The 19,166-nt window shown below is 59.0% G+C and overlaps 1 protein-coding gene across 1 annotated transcript; it reads right to left on the bottom strand.

The window, feature by feature from the left end:
• Positions 1–9,984: 9,984 nt before the first annotated feature.
• Positions 9,985–18,613, bottom strand: RFLNB (refilin B). Its single transcript, XM_084863057.1, has 3 exons — positions 18,312–18,613; positions 15,807–15,916; positions 9,985–12,953 (listed from the first exon to the last, which is right to left on the bottom strand). The coding sequence occupies exons 1-3, from the start codon at positions 18,513–18,515 to the stop codon at positions 12,623–12,625; spliced, it is 645 nt and encodes a 214-aa protein (XP_084719183.1). The 5' UTR covers positions 18,516–18,613; the 3' UTR covers positions 9,985–12,622.
• Positions 18,614–19,166: the final 553 nt, after the last annotated feature.

Here is a 19,166-nt window from a genome sequence, read left to right as displayed (position 1 = left end):
ACCGAGCCCGGGCCACTGTTCTCTAGTTTGGGTTCTCCCGGAAGCAGCCCGGAGACAAGGACTCGGGTGCACGTAGATTATTAAGGAGGTGAAGAAAAGATGGATAGAAACAGGGAAGGAAACGCAGGCAAGCCCGGGCCGGCGTGGCTCAGTGGTTAGAGCGTTGGCCTGTGCATCAGAGGGTTCAGGGGTTTGATTCCAGGTCAGGGGCACACACCTGGGTTGTTAGATTCAATCCCCGAGCACTAGTCGGGTTGTGCGCAGGAGGCAACCAATCGATGTCTCTCTCTCACATCGATGCTTCTCTCTGCCCCCTCTCCTTCCTTCCCCATCTCTCATCCCCTCCCACCCTCTCTAAAAATCAACGGAAAAAATATCCTCCTGTGGGGATTAACACACACGCGTGCACACACACACACACACACACACACGCAAGCACTCCCTCTCTCACACACAAGACAGCCAGCCCAGGGACACTATTTTTATAAAATTAACTATTGTTGAAAGTATCACACATGTCCCCTTTATTCCCCCGATGACCCCCCTTCAGCCTGCCCCTCCCCCCCCCACCCCAGGCTCTCCCCACCCCATTTCCTGTGTCCATGGGCCAGGAGGTCCTTGGTTGATTACCTTCCACCCGCCCACCCTCCCGCGCCTTCCCTCCGAGTTCCCGCCCTCTGTTCCATCTCCCATGTCCCTGGATCCACTCCGTTTGTCGGTTTATTTTGTTACTTAGGTTCCACATATGAGTGAGATCATGTGATACTTGTCTTTCTCTGACTGACTTATTTCATGATATTGACTTATTAGCATGATACTGTCCCTCCACGCTGTCTCAGAGGGTAAGAGGTTCTTGTTTACAGCTGCATAGCACTCCAGGGTATACATGCACCCAGCTTTTCTATCCACCCATCTACTGATGGGCACCTGGCTGTTTGCAGATGCTGGCTATTGTGAATTGTGCTGCTATGGACATAGGGGTGCACACATTCTTTCTGATGGTGTTTCAGGTTTTTTAGGATATATTCCTAGAAGTGGGCTCACTGGGTCAGCTGGCAGTTCCATATTTAAGTTTGAAGAAATGCCACGCTGTTCTCCACAGTGGCTGCACCAGCCCCGGACACTGTTAAACCAGCTTCCAGGCAGGACAAGGGGCTTCACCTCCGGGAAACAGTCAGGATTGGCCTGCCCGCCTCCGGGAGCTGAGGGCTGGCCCGGGTGCTCCCGCTGGCGCTTCCAGCTGCCACACTGCGGGCCTGACACTGCCTCAGCTGCGGGGGAATCACCCTCATACAGAGATGCAGACAAGGCCATGCAGGGTGGCCCTGGGGTATCAGCCACCTGTGTGCAGCCCCCTGCAGGGCCTGGGAGCGAGAGAGCGGAGGCTTAAGACCAAGTCCCTGACTGCCAAGGAGTTAGAGACATGCAGGATTCTAACACACACACACACACACACACACACACACACACACACGACATGCAGGATTCTCAACACACACACACACACACAAGACATGCAGGATTCTCAACACACAGACACACAGACACACACAAGACATGCAGGATTCTCAACACACACACACACACACACAAGACATGCAAGATTCTCAACACACACGCACACACACACAAGACATGCAGGATTCTCAACACACACACACACACACACACACAAGACATGCAGGATTCTCAACACACACACACACACACACAAGACATGCAGGATTCTCAACAGACACACACACACACGCAAGGCATGCAAGATTCTGGACACACACACACAAGACATGCAGGATTCTCAACACACACACACACACACACAAGGCATGCAAGATTCTGGACACACACAACACATGCAGGATTCTAAACACACACAACACATGCAGGATTCTAAACACACAACACGCAGGATTCTAGGAGAGGTTGGAAGTCAATGCACACCACCACGGAGCTTACCTGGCCGTTAGCACAGTGCGTACCTGGTCGCCCGGCAGAGCATCTCTCCTCGCCCTCTGAACGGCCAGCGCAGCGTTGTCGTGTCTCGGCCATGGTGACCTGGCAACGCACAGGGAAGGGGCTTGTGGGGAGCCCTGTCCTCCCCAGAGGGAGGCGGCAGCCACGCCCAAGGCCCCTGAGGTGGCGCTGAGCAGGCTGAGGGGACCTGGGACTCCAGCGGGGAGGACGGGGCTTGGTGTGGCTCCTGAGGAGGAGACATGGGAGACGCACCACCGGCCTCCCCCAACGCCCCAGGGCCTGCGGCCCCCGTGAGATGGTAATAAAGTAGTTTGAAGCCACTGCGTCCTGGGGCAGTTTTGTTACACAGCAGCTAGCATGCCGCGGGCCACCCCTCCCCCTCAGCTGTGCCTCTCGGCCAGCTGCCTCGCCCTCGATCTGAAGCCTGGCAAACCCACAGCCAGCCTGCTGGTGAGAAGCCACGGGTCCCCAGGCCCCGCAGACACCCAGTGCCAGTGCTCCGGGGGGTTGCATTTATCTGCAGGAGCCATGCTGCGCCTGCAGGGGGGGCTGCTGGCAGCCCTGTGCCAGGTGAGACCACGTGGTTTCTACTCGCCAGCCCTGTGCCCAGAGCTGGACACATCTCTTCACGGTGCGCGATCTGTGCCCGGCCCTGCCTTGCAGTGATACCATTCCAGGTCATCTGACAAAGGGCTTCTGTCTCATTCGTCCCTCACCTGAGTTCCCTGAGAATTATCTCCATTTTGTTTTATTTTTAAAAAATATATTGATTTTTTACAGAGAGGAAGAGAGAGGGATAGAGAGTTAGAAACTTCGATGAGAGAGAATCATCGACCAGCTGCCTCTTGCACACCCCCTACTGGGGACGTGCCCGCAACCAAGGTACATGCCCTTGACCGGAATCGAACCCTGGGCCCCTCAGTCTCTAGGCCAACGCTCTATCCACTGAGCCAAACCGGTTTCGGCTTGTTTTATTTTTTAAAAAATATATTTTTTAATGATTTCAGAGAGGAAGGGAAATGGGGGTGGGGGGAACATCCGTGATAGAGAGTCATTGATGGGCTGCCTCCTGGGCGCCCCATACGGGAGATCGAGCCCTCAACCTGGGCATGTGCCCTGACTGGGAATCGAACGTGACCTCCGGGTTCATAGGTCAACACCCAACCACTGAGCCACACCAGCTGGGCTGTCTCCACTTTACAGTGTAGGCTTAGCGAGAAGAAGGGACTTACTCAAATCACTCGCCTCGTACGAGATCTGCTTTAAGGTCACCGCCTGCCCTGGCAGGGAATGGTGATCAGGCACCTGCCCGGGATGACCGGAGCCCTCTGAGCAGCTCCTCCCGCCCCCACGGCGCCGGGCACTGACCGTTCCCGGTTTCCCTCCGCCTCCACCACAGTCTCCGAGGCGGAGGTGCTGAGTCCACTCGGACGGGAGAAAAGGGGCTCAGAGGGGCGACTGGCCCAGGTCACACGGAAGCTACGGGCAGTGGGTGACTGTGCTGTGGCCCTCCGGCCGGCTCTCCCGGTCTGTGGGAGCCGAGCTGCCTGCGCCCGGCATTGGACCACAACAGGAAGAGACAGAGGCCGCGGGGAGGCAGGTGGGGCGTGCTGGAGGAAGGAGCTGCTTCTGGGAACTGTGGGGGCAGAGGAGCTTCCGGGGGACAGGAACCTCTCACACGGGGGCTCCGGAGGCCCTGGGTAGTGGGAAAGCACCTTCTCAGGCTCCCGGCCACGCTGTGTGCTTGTTCATGGTCAAGCCCAGCCTTCCAACTTCCGACATCTCCCTCTGATCAGCACTGGGGAGGGCTCAGGAAGGGTTCCACCCCCCTCAGCCATCCCCACTTAATCACAGGACCCTCCCCTCTTCCCCCTCCTCCCCACCTGGCCCAGGCCTGGGCACCGAGGGGCTGCCGAGGCCTCGCTCAGCGTGTGGGCCCGGGGCCGGCGGCACCAGCGTGGCCTGCAGCTGGTTAGAACCTCTCTCGTGAGCCAGCTCTCGGCCCCACCCAGACTTCCTGCCTCAGCCCCTGCCGTTTAACAAGAGGCCCGGTGACTCACATGCCCGTTAACATCCGAGAAGCGGGGTTGTGGGGAGCCGGCTCCCCCGGGCCTCGGTGTCTGCACATCGTGTGCGGGAGCCACGCCGCCCAGACGGGCGGGAGGGATGCTGGTGACGCACAGCCCGGGGGACGGAGCGGCTCCCTCCGGAGCGGGCCGATGTGCCAGAGGGTTCCGGCCCCCGGCCCCGGCTCCTCTGCGGGGACCCACCCTTGTGTGCGGTGCCACCTGGCCCTCGGCACGCTCTGCCGGACGGAGGCTGGAACCGGCGCAGACGCCGCCGATGCGCCAGCGATGGCCGTGACGAACCCGCCGTCCGTCCTTTGTCTCCGACCCCAGTCTCGTATCTTCAGCCAACGGCCGTGAAAAGGCGGCGGCTACGCTGTTAAACCGCCACCAGCACCGCCATCTGCCCCTCGACCGCTCCCTGCCTCGGCTCAGGGGCAGGCAGACTGACCGTTTAACTCTGTTCCGTACACTTTACTCACCAGAGAGCTGGTCACAGTTCTACGCTCGGGTTTTACTGTTCAAACGAGACAGGAAACGTGTACGTATCACGGACAAACCGGAACACGCAGAGGAGCAAAAAGCATGTGAGGACGCGTCCTAGTCCCGCCATTCAGCGGTCCTCCTCTGTCTGGTGTCCAGACTTCCAAAGACTTTTTCTAATATATTTTTTGATTGATGTTAGAGAGGAAGGGAGAGGGAGAGGGAGAGAGGAACATGATGAGAGAGAGTCACCGATGGGCTGCCTCCTGCACTCCCCACACTGGGGATGGTACCCGCGGCCCGGGCCTATGCCCTGACCAGGCAGCGAACTGGGATCTCCTCAGCCACTGAGCCACGCCGGCGGGGCACGTATGTCGTCTTTTAAAGGTTTTCTTGGAAATGTAGCATCTTTCCAAACCACCAAGTAGACATCCACATTGTGCTTGGTAATGCTTGCCTAGAGCTTCGTTGTCCAGACAGTTTATTCAACCCCTGTTTGCGGACATCTATTTGGTTTCCTATTTTTGGCTATTCTAAACAACTTTGCAAGGGACGTCCTTATATGCACATTTTAGTGCAACTTTCCAGTGCTTTGGGCACATTCTTGGAATTGAAAATGCAAAGCCAGAAGATAATTAAAACAATATCACACTTGCATTGCCTTTAGTGAATACTGCTCTAAGTAGTTTGCCTACATGAACTCATTTCCTCCTCTCGGCATTTCTACAGAGAGACTAACTCGAGACGCCCATCGTACAGAGAATTTAAGGGACTCGTTCGAGGTCACACAGCTGAGAAATGATGGCGCTGGTTTGAACCCAGGTGGTCTGATGAGAGGGGTCTGGAATATGCCACTTTGGCATAAGGATTCTTTTTTTTTTTTTTTTAATATATTTTATTGATATTGTACAGAGAGGAAGGGAGAGAGATAGAGAGTTAGAAACATTGATGAGAGAGAGTCATCGATCAGCTGCCTCTTGCACACCCCCGACTGAAGATATGCCCGCAACCAAGGTACATGCCCTTGACCGGAATCGAACCAGGGACCTTTCTGTCCCCAAGCCGACGCTCTATCCATTGAGCCAAACCGGTTTCGGCTCTTTTTTTTTTTAATATATTTTATTGATTTTTTACAGAGAGGAAGAGAGAGGGATAGAGTTAGAAACACCGATGAGAGAGAGTCATCATCTATCAGCTGCCTCTTGCACACCCTGTACTGGGGATGTGCCCGCAACCAAGGTACATGCCTCTGACCGGAATCAAACCCGGGACCTTTCAGTCCGCAGGCCGATGACGTTCTATCCACTGAGCCAAACCAGTTTCAGCAAGGATTCTTTTGCGCTGAAGGCATTTGAGAATCCACAGGTGTGGGACAGGCTATTTGCTCCCCTCTTATCTGCCTAAAAGCAGGGCATGCAGCCCCCTTTGTGAAGGTGGTAAAGGTCCCCACCTCCCTCTCCTCGACCAGAATGAGGAGAGCAACTCCGATCAACAGGACAGAGAGCCAGTGCCAAGATGAGTTTGCATCCACAGGCCTTATCTCCCCTCAGAATCCCAAATACGTTTCCTAGTTACTTTCCCCCAGTTTGTTGGCCCTAGACTCCCAGAACCCCTTTCCTTTGTCTCCTCACTTCTCAGCCTGTCACCCGTCGCTGAGGTGGCACCCAAGCTCCCACGTCTAACCACGTCTTCGGGTTTTTACGTCCTTCCTGAGAGGCCCTCAGGCACGTAAAAACTGTGGCTTCAATAAAACCGTGTACCTTTCCTCCTGTTAATGTCAGTTTAACGAGTCCATAAAACGCTCCTGGGCCCTCGGAGCCAACGTGCTCGGGAAGTGTCACCTGCGAGGTTTCCCCGTTCGAAGATTCTTAGTGCACATCAACAGATTAAAGGCTGTTTTCCAACACATACCCGGTTCTCCCACAGCCCAGGGGGAAGGGTACCCTGTCCCCGGGGGCTCGGCTGGCCAGGTGACGAGCTTTGGTCAGTAGAACGTGGGTGGACGTTGCCAGGGCCCCAGCGTAGAAGGTAAGAGGTACTGTATGTTCCTGCCCGTTTCCCGGGCATCGTCTGACCTCTTCCTTGAGAAGAATGTGCCCCGGCACCTCCCTGACCTGCTCCAGAGACCAGAGGGGCCGACCCGAACTCAACATCCAGCCTCGGGCAGACCTGCTCCATGGGAGCTGTGAGCTTGCAGGCGAGAAAGAACTGCTCGCTGCTGCTGCCACTGTGCTTCGTGAGGGTGTGAGGCCACCAAAGCTGGTTACACAAGGTTCCTAGAAGCCCTTCCATAGACACAATTAGCATTGCTCAACTTTAACCTCCCCAAATCATTGGACCAGAGGCCCTTATATATTTACTCCCTGGAAAGCACAATGGGAAAACAGTAATGCACACAAACCACTTGATAGTGATTATATGCTACACGTATTAGTATTTTTTTAAGATTTTAAATTAATTAAAATATATATATATCTTATTGAATTTTTACAGAGAGGAAGAGAGAGGGGTAGAGAGCTAGAAACATCAATGAGAGAGAAACATCGACCAGCTGCCTCCTGCACACCCCCCACTGGGGATGTGCCCGCAACCAAGGTACATGCCCTTGACCGGAATCGAACCCTGGACCTTTCAGTCTGCAGACGGATGCTCTATCCACTGAGCCAAACCAGTTTTGGCTTAAATTAATTTTTACAGAGAGAGGAAGAGAGAGAGGGAGATAGATACATCAATGTGAGAGAAAAGCATTGATCGGCTGCCTCCTGCACAACCCCCACCAGGGACCGAGTGGCAACCCAGGCACATTGGGAATCAAACTGGCAACCTTTCGGTACATGGGATGGTGCCCAACCAACTGAGCCACACCGGCCAGGGCTAAAGTATTTGCACTTAATTTTTAAAAGAGGCATTTCTTGCCATAGGATTCATTACTTAATCCACAGAATCATTGGCTTTTTAAATTTCTAGGAAGTATACCAAAAAACCTTCCTAAGATTTATCATGTTGTTACTAACTAGAGGCCTGACGCACAAAATTCCTGCAAGGGCCTTGGCCCCCCACCACCGTGGCTGTGTCCGGAAGGAAGGACATCCGGAAGGATGCCGTCTAATTAGCATATTACGCTTTCATTATTATTGCTCACTGGAGGCCCAGTGCACTGGGAGGGTCCGTGGTAGCTGCGGGGCCTCCCTCCCTTCGCCCGGCCAGCCCCGCCCCCTGTTCAGACTCCCAGAGAACTCCAGGTTGAGGGGACAATTTGCATGCTACGCTTTCATTATAGAGGCTACCTACTGCTTCTTCTCTGAGGTCATCAGCTTAATCTGATAGACTTAGAAAGGCATTTTTTAAGGGAGCATTGGAACATTATTAGTTACAACACACTTTCGCCTCTCTCTACACACACCATGCCACACACAATTATAACGTTAACCTTACACACCGTAAATATTTTTTCCAAAAAAAATCTTGGGACTTCTGATTAGCACTTTATGGAAATTTACACTGTATGTATAACCCGATTGGCAATATTAGGTCTCACTGTCATCCTGATCAGCCAAGTTAGACTTAATTTCTGTGAAAGAGATTGGCTTAAAAAAAAAAAAAGTTATAGGATTTATAATATTCATTCCTGAGATATCTTTCTTTTTTTTACATTATTTTCTAAAAAATGTATCTCTGCTGTTGAAAGTATTGCAGATGTCCCTCTCTTTTCCCTATTGACCCCCTCCACCCACCCGGCATTCAACCCCCGGGGACGTATTTCTGAGTGTAACTTAAAGACGAACAGATAAGGCACAGAGCCTAGCGATGAAAGTGAAGCTTGAAGGAAATAAGATGCCTTCACTTTCAACATTCCTTAACGATCCTCTTTGCTTGGCCCCAAGGGACCTTCCCTCGGGGAGGACAGGAGTCTGAGATTGAAGAGATGTGGGTGTTACATGGAAAGTGTTATCACTCGGCTGCCTCCCTTCAGGGGAAACTGGAAGTGAGGGCTTCCCCACACAGGCCGGCCCTGCTCTGCCACCACTCTCCATCCCTGACACAATCACATGAAGATCTACCTGGGGCCCTGGTACCCAGACACCTAGGTTTTTATCTGTTCTTTTGTCTGGTGCTACAGGCTTTACGATAACAGAGGATCACCCTCAACAAAACTAAAGATGGTCAGCCTTGCTGGAGCGGCTCAGAGGCTAAGCGTGGACCTATGCACCAGGTCACGGTTGGATTCCTGGTTCGGGCACATGCTTGGGTTGTGGGCTTGATCTCCAGTGGGGATGTAAAGGAGGCAGCCAATCAATGATTCTCTTTCCTCGTTGATTTTTTTAATCTCTTTATCCCTCTCCCTTCTTCTCTGAAATCAACTTTAAAAAGTTATTTTTTTTAAAAGATGGTCATCCACCACCCAGAGCTGAAGTATCATTGCTGACATGTACACATAAGGAACTGTTTGACACTGAAACTGGGACTCAGAAGAACTGTTGGCCCAGAAAGAAACTCACTACAGGCTGATTCATTTGCCTCTCAGCATCACCATTATGGCTCGTCTCATTTTAGGTTCTTATGAGTGTATTTCTAGTATCACGTGGGCTCACTCATCTAGGGGAAACGATGAACAACACAGACCGATGAACAAGACAGACCCAGAGACAAGGAGGCATGGATCAGACTGTCGGACCTCAAGGGAGCGCAGGGGAGGGCGGGGATAAAAGGGAGAGATCAACCAAAGGACTGTGTGCATCCATATGAGCCTAACCAGTGGTCAAGGACAATAGGGGGGTGGGAGCATGCGTGGGGAGGGGTGTGGGATGGGAATGGGAGGATGAGGACAAATTTGTAATACCTTAATCAATGAAGAAATTTAAACAAAATAAAACAAAACAAAAAGATGGTCAGACTAAGACATGTATTTCTTCTGCAAAGTGGGGAGAAGGGCCATCTGAAAGGGGAGGGGAGACCAAAACTGGTTTGGCTCAGTGGATAGAGCATCGGCCTGCGGACTGAAGGGTCCCAGGTTCGATTCCAATCCAAGGCGTGTACCTTGGTTGCGGGCACATCCCCAGGAGGGGGTGTGCAAGAGGCAGCTGATGGATGATTCTCTCTCTTCGATGTTTCTAACTATCCATCCCTCTCTGTAAAAAATCAATAAAATATATTTTAAGAAAAGAAAAAAGAAAGGGGAAGGGGGGGGACTGGCCGCCCCTCACTCACAGCCACGTTTCCAGGGCAGATGGGCCTCAGGAAAGCGTATACATCGAACCTGGGAACTAAGTCCTAAAACCTCTGTGCCCAGGGCCCCGAACATCTCGTGACCCCGAGGAAAGGCACATCCCAGACAGAAACAGCGTTCTGTTACATTACAATCACTTCTTAAAAACGTCCACGGCCAAGAGCTGCTGCTTCTCTCCTTTTTCTTAACCAAAACATTACAATTTTACTTTCAGAAAGAGAAACCTCTCTAAGGTTTGTTGTTTTTAAAAGATAATTTATTGTTAAATGAAGACGTCACAAAGCAAAATGGAAGGGGGGGGGGGTAGGTGGAAACAGAGGTCAAAGAGAAATTTTAAAGAATAGTTTTTGCCGAATGCTATCCTGGGTTTCCTACGGTGAGAAACAGGAAAAGTGCCTGCTGACCAGGTCATCGTTCTTTCTTAAAAGTCCGGCTTTGAAAATGAAACGTCTTTCTGAGGTCACCCATGACCCTTCTTACACGAAAGCCATCCATCGCTCCAGAGCCTGGAGAGACGTGGATTCGCCAGAAAACGGAGTCTCCCGGGGGCGCTCAGGAACGTCTGGTCTCAGCGAGAGAGTCTTAGAAAGCGTGGCTTCCGCCCTGCACACCGCCAGGACCCCGCCGTCCGCCGCAGTCCCTCACCCGCCCAGGTGTCCCGCAGTGTCCTCACCAGACTGCTTCTCTGCGGCCTTCAGCCAGCGGGTTTGACGGAAAAGGCCTGGGAAGAACTCGGGTTGGTTCCCCGGAGAATAACTTAAACTACAACCTGCCTTTCCGTGTGCATTACCCACCCACAGCCGCTCATCCTCCTTACTTTCCCGTATCATTCAGGTCTCTCCCCGCCCGGTGACCCGCCTGAGCTTACCCCACCCCCTGCACAGACCCCCCGCGGCCGGCTCGCCCTGGCTGTGCCAGCCCCGCTCTCCGGCCCCGGCCCCCGGCCCTCCGGATGGGCCGCCCACCCGGGGCTCTGAGCTCCCTCAAGGTGTCTGTCCCCGGGGCCGGAGCAGAGCCTTGGGAACCCTCTGGACATCCTTTAAAAGTCACATGTGCCGTGTGTCCCACGATACAGACCATGGGATTGGAGAGGAAAATCCGTGTTTATCATAAATGCCATGTGATTTGCTTTTCCAAACACAGGGAGCATTTGTTGCTCGGTGTGACTAAGGAGATGGCAGGGCCCCGGAGGGCCCCTCTGATGGGACACCCCCTCCCCGAGCCCCATCCGCAAACTCAGGAAGTCCAGCGCCCCCTGCAGGATCCACCGGGGGGGGGGGAGGGGGGGATGCTCGCCTTCAGCCAGGAGCACCGCAGACCAACCACGCGGGGTGACCACACAGGGTTCCCGGTGACCAGGACACCAGACCCCCTGGCTCCACCGGCCCCCCAATGCCTTTCAGTGGGTGCGCTCACCCCCGCCCCTGCTCACACCTGCTCTTCCCAGGTCAGAGCCCCTGCTGTGGCTCCAGGCACCCACACGGCCGTCACTCCGGCTCTCAGGGCCCACGGACAAAGCCGTCCGCAGGAACGGCGGAGCCCAGGCTGACAAAACCCCGTCGCCCTCAGGCCCCGGACAGTTGGGATGCGTTCAGAGAAAACATCAGCGGCTCCTTCTTTCCCGAACGGGAAGAGAAACAGCACCTGCCACTCTCTTCCCTCAGGAGCCTCGGGATTGGCAGGAAGAAGCGAGGGGTGGGTGAGGCAGGGCGGGCAGGGGTGAAGGCAGAGGCAGCCTGGCCCCCGGCCGCCTCCTGGCCCGGCCAGGGCCCCGGCCCCGAGGCCAGCTCAGCGGGATCCACCGAGTTTCTCCGGCTCACACCCAGGGCCGGAGCCTCTTCCTCTACAGCGAACGCTCCTGGATGGAGCCGGCAGGGCAGCGCCCAGCTTTCGGAGGGGGACTCACCTTTTGCCTCGCAGGAGGCGGGGGCGGGGGCGGGGGCTGGGGGCATTTCCTTGCCTTCGGCCTGGGCCTAAGGCCCTGGCAGAACGCCTCTGCCATGCGGACAGTCGGTCCTAGAGCAGCTGGCCCAGGGCCCATGCTGACGGACCCGGTCACAGACACACAGACATCCGCCCCCAGGTGGGGTCAGGCCCTGGGGGGAGCCCCCAAGAGCATTTCTCCCGCGCGCCCTCTGCCATGTGCGGCCAGGGAGGCGTTTGGGAGCCCCACACACCCAGGCCTGTGGCGACGCCACCTGGTGCCCGGGTGCGAGGCGCTCTGCCAGGGCCCGGGCCCGGAGGGACCGAAGGGACAGGGGCGAGGCCGCCGGGCCCCGCGGAGGCGGTGAGCACAGGAGAGCCCTCCCTCTTTAAAAAAACCCTCGTTCTTCGGTCTGGGGCTTTCTGGTGTCGTGAAAAAAACTGCTCCAATTCCAGGCTTTTCGGTTAACAGGAAGTGGGAGCGGGGATGGAAATAGAACACGGACGGCCCGCGCTGCACAGATTGGGCCCACATGGGCGCCCGGCTCCGGAGGGGGCGCCGCTGGGCTGACAGCTCCACGCCACGGCTCCCACCCTCCCCTCCCCCCTCCCCTTCCTCCCCCTCCTCCTCCTCCTCCTCAGACAGACCGTCCACCGGAGAGACCACCCCCCTCCCCGGTTCAAACCGGGCCCTTCTCCCGCTGCTCTCATCAGACCGAGGCTCCGGGAGGAAATGTGCAGCAGCCAACTAGAAAGACACCCTTTTCCCAACAAAGCATCTAAAGAACCAACCCCCTCATTCTCCTACGACGTCGGACGCCTCCCTCCCCAGGCCGGGCGCACAGGGCCTCTCGGGCGGAGGCCGGGGCAGCGGGGGCTGGGGCCGGGCCGGGCCGGGCCGGGTGGCGGCTGCAGAGGAGCCGGAGCCGGGAGCCGGCCCACCGCCGGGTCAGCACCCGTCCGAGAGGCAGTCCCCGCCGGCCGGCTCGGCGGCCTCCAGCTCCACGCTGCACAGGAAGCGCCGCAGCACCTTGCGGCGGTTGTAGTCCAGGGTGGTGGTGTAGACGGCCTTGGGGCTCTTGGGGTAGACGATGGTGGTGCTGAGGAAGCGGGCGGGCCGGGGCCGCGGCTCGAAGCGCAGCTCGGCCTTGTAGCTGCGCCAGGTGCAGTCGGGGATGCAGGTGACGGTCTGGCTGCAGGAGGCCACGGCCAGGCCCAGCGGCAGGCGCACGCCGGCGATGAAGTGCCGCTCCGAGTCGTACTTGACCGAGGACGTGTACCTGGCGGAGACGAAGGCGCACGGTGAGCCCTCCCTCGGGGCCAGGGGCGCCCCAGGCCCCGCCACCGCGACCCCGGGCCTCCCGGGGGTGCGGCCTCCCCAGGGGGCTGCTCTGGGCGGGACCCCGGGCCTCTGGGCGGGACCCTGGACTCCCGGGGGGGGGGGGGGGGGGGGACGGGGGGGCGGCCTCCGGAGGGGGCTGCTCTGGGCGGGACCCTGGACGGCAGCACGCGGAGCTGGTGTGTGGAGAGTTGGCGTGTGGCGCTAGGGGAAGCCCTTTACGTCCAGGATCTGGTTTAAGTGTCCCAACAACCCTGGGAGAGGAAATGGCCACTCGGAGGTTAAAGTCACAGAGGGAGGGGGTCGTGGGGGCTGGGATTTAAACGCAAGATTCCAGCCGAAACCGGTGTGGCTCAGTGGACAGAGCATCGGCCTGCAGACTGAAAGGTCCCGGGTTCAATTCCGGTCAAGGGCATGTACCTTGGTTGCCGGCACATCCCCGGTGGGGGGTGTGCAGGAGGCAGCTGGTCGATGTTCCTCTCTCACCGATGTTTCTAACTCTCTACCCCTCTCCCTTCCTCTCTGTAAAAAATCAATAAAAAATATTAAAAATAAAAAGAAATAAAAAGATTCCAGAGTTGGCCTGGCGTTCACCACTTCTCGCCTGGCAGCGTCCCTTGACTTAAGCCACAAGACCTCGGTCAAGTGCCCGGCCTGAGCTTTTCCAAGCCTCCGTCACCTTTTTCCCGTACAGAGCGCCCAGTAAGAACGAGGCAGAATGTTAGTTAACACAGCAAGTGCTGTGGGTGATGATTATTATATAACAACGGGAGTTCTGCTGCTACACCAGGGTCAACAGTTTCTCTGTCCCCTGAAGCGATCAATTAGCTCTTTAGAGAGAGGACGAAGGCCGAAACCGGTGTGGCTCAGTGGATGGAGCGTCGGCCTGCGGACTGGAAGGTCCTGGGTTCGATTCCGGTCCAGGGCATGTACCTTGGTTGCGGGCACATCCCCGGTAGGGGGTGTGCAAGAGGCAGCTGATGGATGATTCTCTCTCATCGATGTTTCTAACTCTCTATCCCTCTCTCTTCCTCTCTGTAAAAAATAAATTTTAAAAATATATATATATTTTTTTTTTTAAAAAGAGAGGACACAGGCACCCGGAAACCTTAGATGCTGCTTTTGGATGCTCGGTGATACGTTGGCCTTCAAGCTGACCTTAGCAATCAAAGCCAATTTCAATAGTGGGATTTTTTTTTTAAATATATGTTTTTATTGATTTTATTTCAGAGAGCGAGGAAGGGAGAAGGAAAGAGAGAGGAACAGCCATCAGCTGCCTCCCGCACGTACCCGACCCGGGATCTAACCTCAACCTGAGTATGTGCCCTGCCCAGGCATCGAACCTGCGACCTTTCGCTATCTGGGGTGACGCTCAGCCAATGGAGCATCGGCCGGGGCACCCGCTACGATCCTGATTGCCGTAAAAACACCGATATTCCTCAGCAGCTGCTTTATTTTTCCTCAAGTCTTTCTCTGGTAACGCGGGCGTTAATTTTTTTTCAATGTAAGTTAAGCGTGAGTGCGTGTTCCTGTGGAATTACTACGGCTTCGCAAGCACTGAGATATACACGCCAGCGCACACAGACACGGCGGACAGCCCCCGTATCGGGGTCCGCACCGGCTCTCCCCGGAGCGGGCGGGGCAGCCCCGCTCCCCGCGAGCAGGTGAGAGCTGATGCCGTGAAGTCATGTCCTCATTTTGTTCAAAATACAAGCTCCGCAGGCACAGGGGGCTGGACGCTCACCTCCCGAGTGGGAGCCTCCTTTGTTCCCCTCAAAGGGCCCTTTGTGCGGAGGCCAGGAGACCGGCTGTAAAACCACCGGCTCCCAAAGCAAAGCCCCTCCCTCCCTCCCTCCGAAAAGGCAGGTCGCGAACAGAGCCTCTCAGTGCGTCCGCCCCGGACGGTCCGGAGCGGAGGCCCCAGGGAGGCGGGGCCTTCCCGGGACACTTCAGCCGGAGCCGGCGCAGCACCCGGAGCAGGGCTGGGGGGCGGGGGGGCGGGGACCAGCTCTTGGAAAGAGGAACCCGTTTATTAGAGAATTTCAAACCCCTGATGGCCGTGACATATGAGGTACAAAAAGCAAGTTGCAGGACTTTATGTGTAACATGATCGTGTTTTTACTTTCAGAAGTGTGTCTATATATTTAACTGGTTAGAAGGCAGGAAAAAGTCTGAAAGCGTGCCCACCAAACTATGACTGGTCTTTGTTTTTTATAGGGAGGAAGAGGGAGAGGGGTAGAGGGGTAGAGGGGGAGAGGGGGAGAGGGAAAGGGAGAGGGAGAGGGGGAGAGAGGGAGAGGGGGAGAGAGAGGGAGAGAGGGGGAGAGAGGGAGAGAGAGGAGGAGAGAGGGAGAGAGAGGAGGAGAGAGGGGGAGGGGGAGAGAGGGAGAGGGGGTGAGAGGGAGAGAGGGAGAAAGGGGGGGAGAGAGGGAGAAAGGGGGGGAGAGAGGGAGAGAGGGAGAGGGGGAGAGAGGAGGGAGATGGGGAGAGAGGGAGAGAGTGAGAGAGGGAGAGGGAGAGAGAGAGAGAGAGGAACATCGATATGAGAGGGCCACACAGATTGGCTGCCCCCGCACATGCCCTGACCGGACTTTGAACCTGGCAGCCTGGGCGTGTGCCCTGACCAGGAATGGAACCCACCACCTCGTGGTGAACAGGACGATGCTCCAACCCACTGAGCCACATGGGCCAGGACTGGTGCACTAATATATTTTTAAAAAAATAATCATTCATTTCTGGAATAAAAGAATGAAAAATCTGGCCATGACATGCACTCAGCGCCTGCTGTGCTTACCTCACTTCCGTCGGCGGCAAAGGGTCAAACTCCACACCTTCGCCGAAGGACAGGGGGCAGAGCCTCGGGGCGCAGGCGGAGGCCGGCGGGGTGGGGAGCGCGGCCGGACTCTGGGAGGACGGAGAGCACAGTCAGACCACGGACCACGGCCGGGCTGAGACGCCCCCCGAGGCCGCACCGAGCCTGTGGCCCCGCCCGGGAAGGATGCCAGGGAAGGGCTGCCTCACCACGGACAGAGCAGTGGACGGTTCAGATGTTACCCAGCAAAGGGAGCCCAGAGGCCTGGGTTCGAATCCCAGGTCTGCCAGGAAGGGCTGTGTGCCCCAGGAGGCACATCACATGGCCTCTGAGACCTAATCTGCACCCCGGGCTCCTCTTCCCACGGGGGTTCCGTGCGAGGCTGGAAAGAGGACACCGCCAGGGAGGCGACCTCCCCGGGCCGGACCCACACGGCGGCCAGGAAGCCTGCCTCCGCCGGAACCCCAGTGACGCACCGACCCTGTCATTGTCTGGGCCTCAGGAAAGGCCAAAACGGCGCGTTTCTCATGCACACTCAGCGCCACGGCCCCCACGCCCCTGCCCGGGGAGGGCGGCCCCCGCCCAGAGGGAGGACTGCACCCCACGGGGCCAGGAGCGCCCCAAAGCTCCCTCTGCCACTGTCCACTGTCCAGGCCTCAGAGGGCAGAGCAGGCGCGCCCGGAGGGCCGCTGGCCTCCAGTCTGGTCACAGCTCTGGGCTTTCTCCCTCCCCCCGCCGCCCAGCAGGGGCAGTTCCATCGGACACAGGTGCCGTGGCCACCGGCCTTGACGGGGGTCCCCCCATGTCCACGGGGCAGCAGGGAGCAGCCCTTTGGGGTCCCGGGTTTACGGGGCGCCTGTCATTTTCTTGGCCTCCTTTGAGGGGAGGATCCACACCGGCCGGGCGTGGAGGTGGCAGCCCCACCCCCCCCTCCCAGGACCGGGAAGGGAGCAGACCCCTCTCGAAGGCTGGCTCTCTCTCAGACACCGATCGCACTGCCGCCTGGACAAGGTGTAGGTTGAAATACAACAGCCAAAGGGGTCAGGATGGGTCAGGGGGAGGGGCAGGCCCTGAGGGTCCGGCACCTGGACGGGGTGGGGAGTTCAGTGACCCCCGGCTGGGGCGGGAGCTGAGGTCAGAGGGTGGGGGGAGGGGCACTGGCTGGTGCAGAGCTTCGGATCCAGCCCCCCAGTCCGGACAGCGGGCCTGCTGGCCCCCAGCTCCCTGGCCGGCAGTCTGGGCTGCAGGATGACGGCCACCGGAGCAGGCAGGTGGCTCTCAGGCTCACACACAGCCTTCCCTCAGGCACCCACACACGCACACAGCTCTCCTCCTCTGCCTTCTCTGCTCCCGTCCCTGCCCAGCTCGCTGAGCACACCCCCAGCTCCGGGGGCGGCCGGCTGGGCCAGGGCCGGAGTGATAACCAGCACACGGACGCGGTGCCACAGGGGCCGGGGGAAGCCACACGCGCCTGCACGAATCCGGGAGGCATCAGGGAAGACTTCCCGGAGGAGGTGCCAGTCGGGCGCCGAAGGGGCCAGCGGGCTGTGGTGGGTGGAAAAGCTGACTGGGGCGGAGCGCAGAAGCGGACGGGCTTGGAGGGAAAGGCCAGCCGCGCGGGGTCGGCCAGGGGACGGGGACCACGAGGCTAGGAAGGGCCAGATCTCCAGGCCGAAGGCCACGCCGAACCGGTGCTGCCTTCCCGCGGGGGCAGGGGGATGCACTGCCTCCACAGAGAGACGGGGTCAGTGGGTCACAGATGCTGGTACCATCGAAGTGTATGGTCCCCCCTCCCTACCAGGGGGAGAGCCAGCTCTGAGCTCTGCTCGGAGGCAGGATGTGGCCTCCCTGCGCCAGGTAAAGGCAGTCACCACCCCCACTGAGCGACTGCTGGGGCGGGAGAGACTCCGTGTTTTTCTTTCAAAAAAAAAAAAAAAAACACTAAGAGAAAAGAAGAGGACTCACTTTTTAAAGTTCCCTCCCCCAGAGGCCTTCCACCCATCCTGTGCCAGGCAGACAAGGGGGCCCAGGGAGGCCAGAGGCCCCGGGGCGACCCTTCCCGAAAGGTCCCCCCGAGGCCAAAGACAGTCCCCAAAGGCTGGCCCCGGGCGCCCTGAAGCGGGGAGCTGGGCGCCCCAGGACCAGCCGGAGGGGGAGACCCCGGGAGCCAACGCCTGCAGCGGCCGAGCGGCCCGGCGAGCCTGGGGCTCTCTCCCGGCGCCCCGGGAGCCCCTGCAGCCCTTCCCGCCCCCGCCGGCCGGGCAGCCGGGCCGCCCCCCGCGGGAGAGGCGGCGGCTCCCCGGGGCCCGGCTCCGGCGATGACAACTTTCCGGCCGCGGCTCCAGCTGGCCGCGCGCTCCCGGCTGCGGCTCCGCCACGCCGGCCCGACGGGCGGGGGCTGCGCCCCGGGGCGGCCGGGATCCCGGGCCGGCGGGGGTCCCGGGCCGGCGGCGGCGGGAGGGAAGGGCCGAAGGCGCACGCACTCACCGGGGCCGCGGGCGCCGCCGCGTCGGGCTCCAGCGCTCCGGGCGCCGGGCCGCGCTCCCCGCCGCCCCCCGCCGCCGCGGGCGCCCAGTGGCCGGGGCTGGGGCTGGGCGGCAGCCCCGAGTCCGGGCTGTCCAGGACGCCGTCGCCCTTCTTCTTCGTGTCCACGAGCTCCGGCACATCCTGCAGGTTCAGCCGGCCCACCATGGCTGCGCGCGGCGGCCCGGACAGGAGGGGCGCAGACGCGGGCCGGGGCCGCTGCCCGCCCGCCCGCCGCCCGGGTCTGGCCGCCGCCGCCGCGCCCGCCGCCCCGCCTCCGCCTCCGCCTCCGCCTCCGCCCGCCCCGCCCCGCGCCGCCCCGGCCGCCTGCTCCGCCCGCTCCGCCCGCACCGCCCGCTCCGCCCGCCGCGAGCCGGGCGCCAGGGGCCGCTGCGCTCCGCGGAGCCGCCCGCCGCCCCGAGCGCGTCCGGGCGCGGGGCCCCGTCCGGCCCCGCCCGCCGCTCCCGCCCCGCAGGTGGGGCAGGCCGCCCGGCCCGCAGGAGCTGCCGCCCGGCCCGGCCCGGCCCGGAGCCGGCGCGGAGCCGCCCGCAGAGGCCGGGGGCGGCGGGCCCGGGAGCGCACAACTGGAAATTATTAATCGCTAATGCGCTTCGTATGCGTCCCGCCGCCGCCCGGCCGGCCCCGCGGGGCGGGCTCCCGGCGGGCATCGCTGGCTCCCATTGCCGCCCGCAGGAGAGGGGCTGCTCCCTCCATCGGGGGATCCCGGGGGACACCCCTCCCGGCCGGACGGCTCAGAGGCACAGGCAGCGGCCGCCCCGGCGGCCCGGACCTCCGCGGTGACCACGCTCCGCAGGAGCT

This window comes from Pipistrellus hanaki (assembly GCF_964339955.1).
Source record: "Pipistrellus hanaki genome assembly, chromosome: 16".
NCBI classification, from domain to species: Eukaryota; Metazoa; Chordata; class Mammalia; order Chiroptera; family Vespertilionidae; genus Pipistrellus; species Pipistrellus hanaki.
Note: the sequence above shows the minus strand (reverse complement) of the source record. Positions and strands in the feature narration are given on the sequence as shown.

Bases quoted from the DNA above. Each gene is read 5' to 3' on its own strand.
- RFLNB (XM_084863057.1), bottom strand. From the start codon at position 18,515: ATGGTGGGCCGGCTGAACCTGCAGGATGTGCCGGAGCTCGTGGACACG. The intron at 15,917-18,311 runs GTGAGTGCGTGC...CCGTCCTCCCAG, and splicing joins CGGCGGCGCCCGCGGCCCCG to AGTCCGGCCGCGCTCCCCAC. The intron at 12,954-15,806 runs GTAAGCACAGCA...CGTCTCCGCCAG, and splicing joins TTGCCGCCGACGGAAGTGAG to GTACACGTCCTCGGTCAAGT.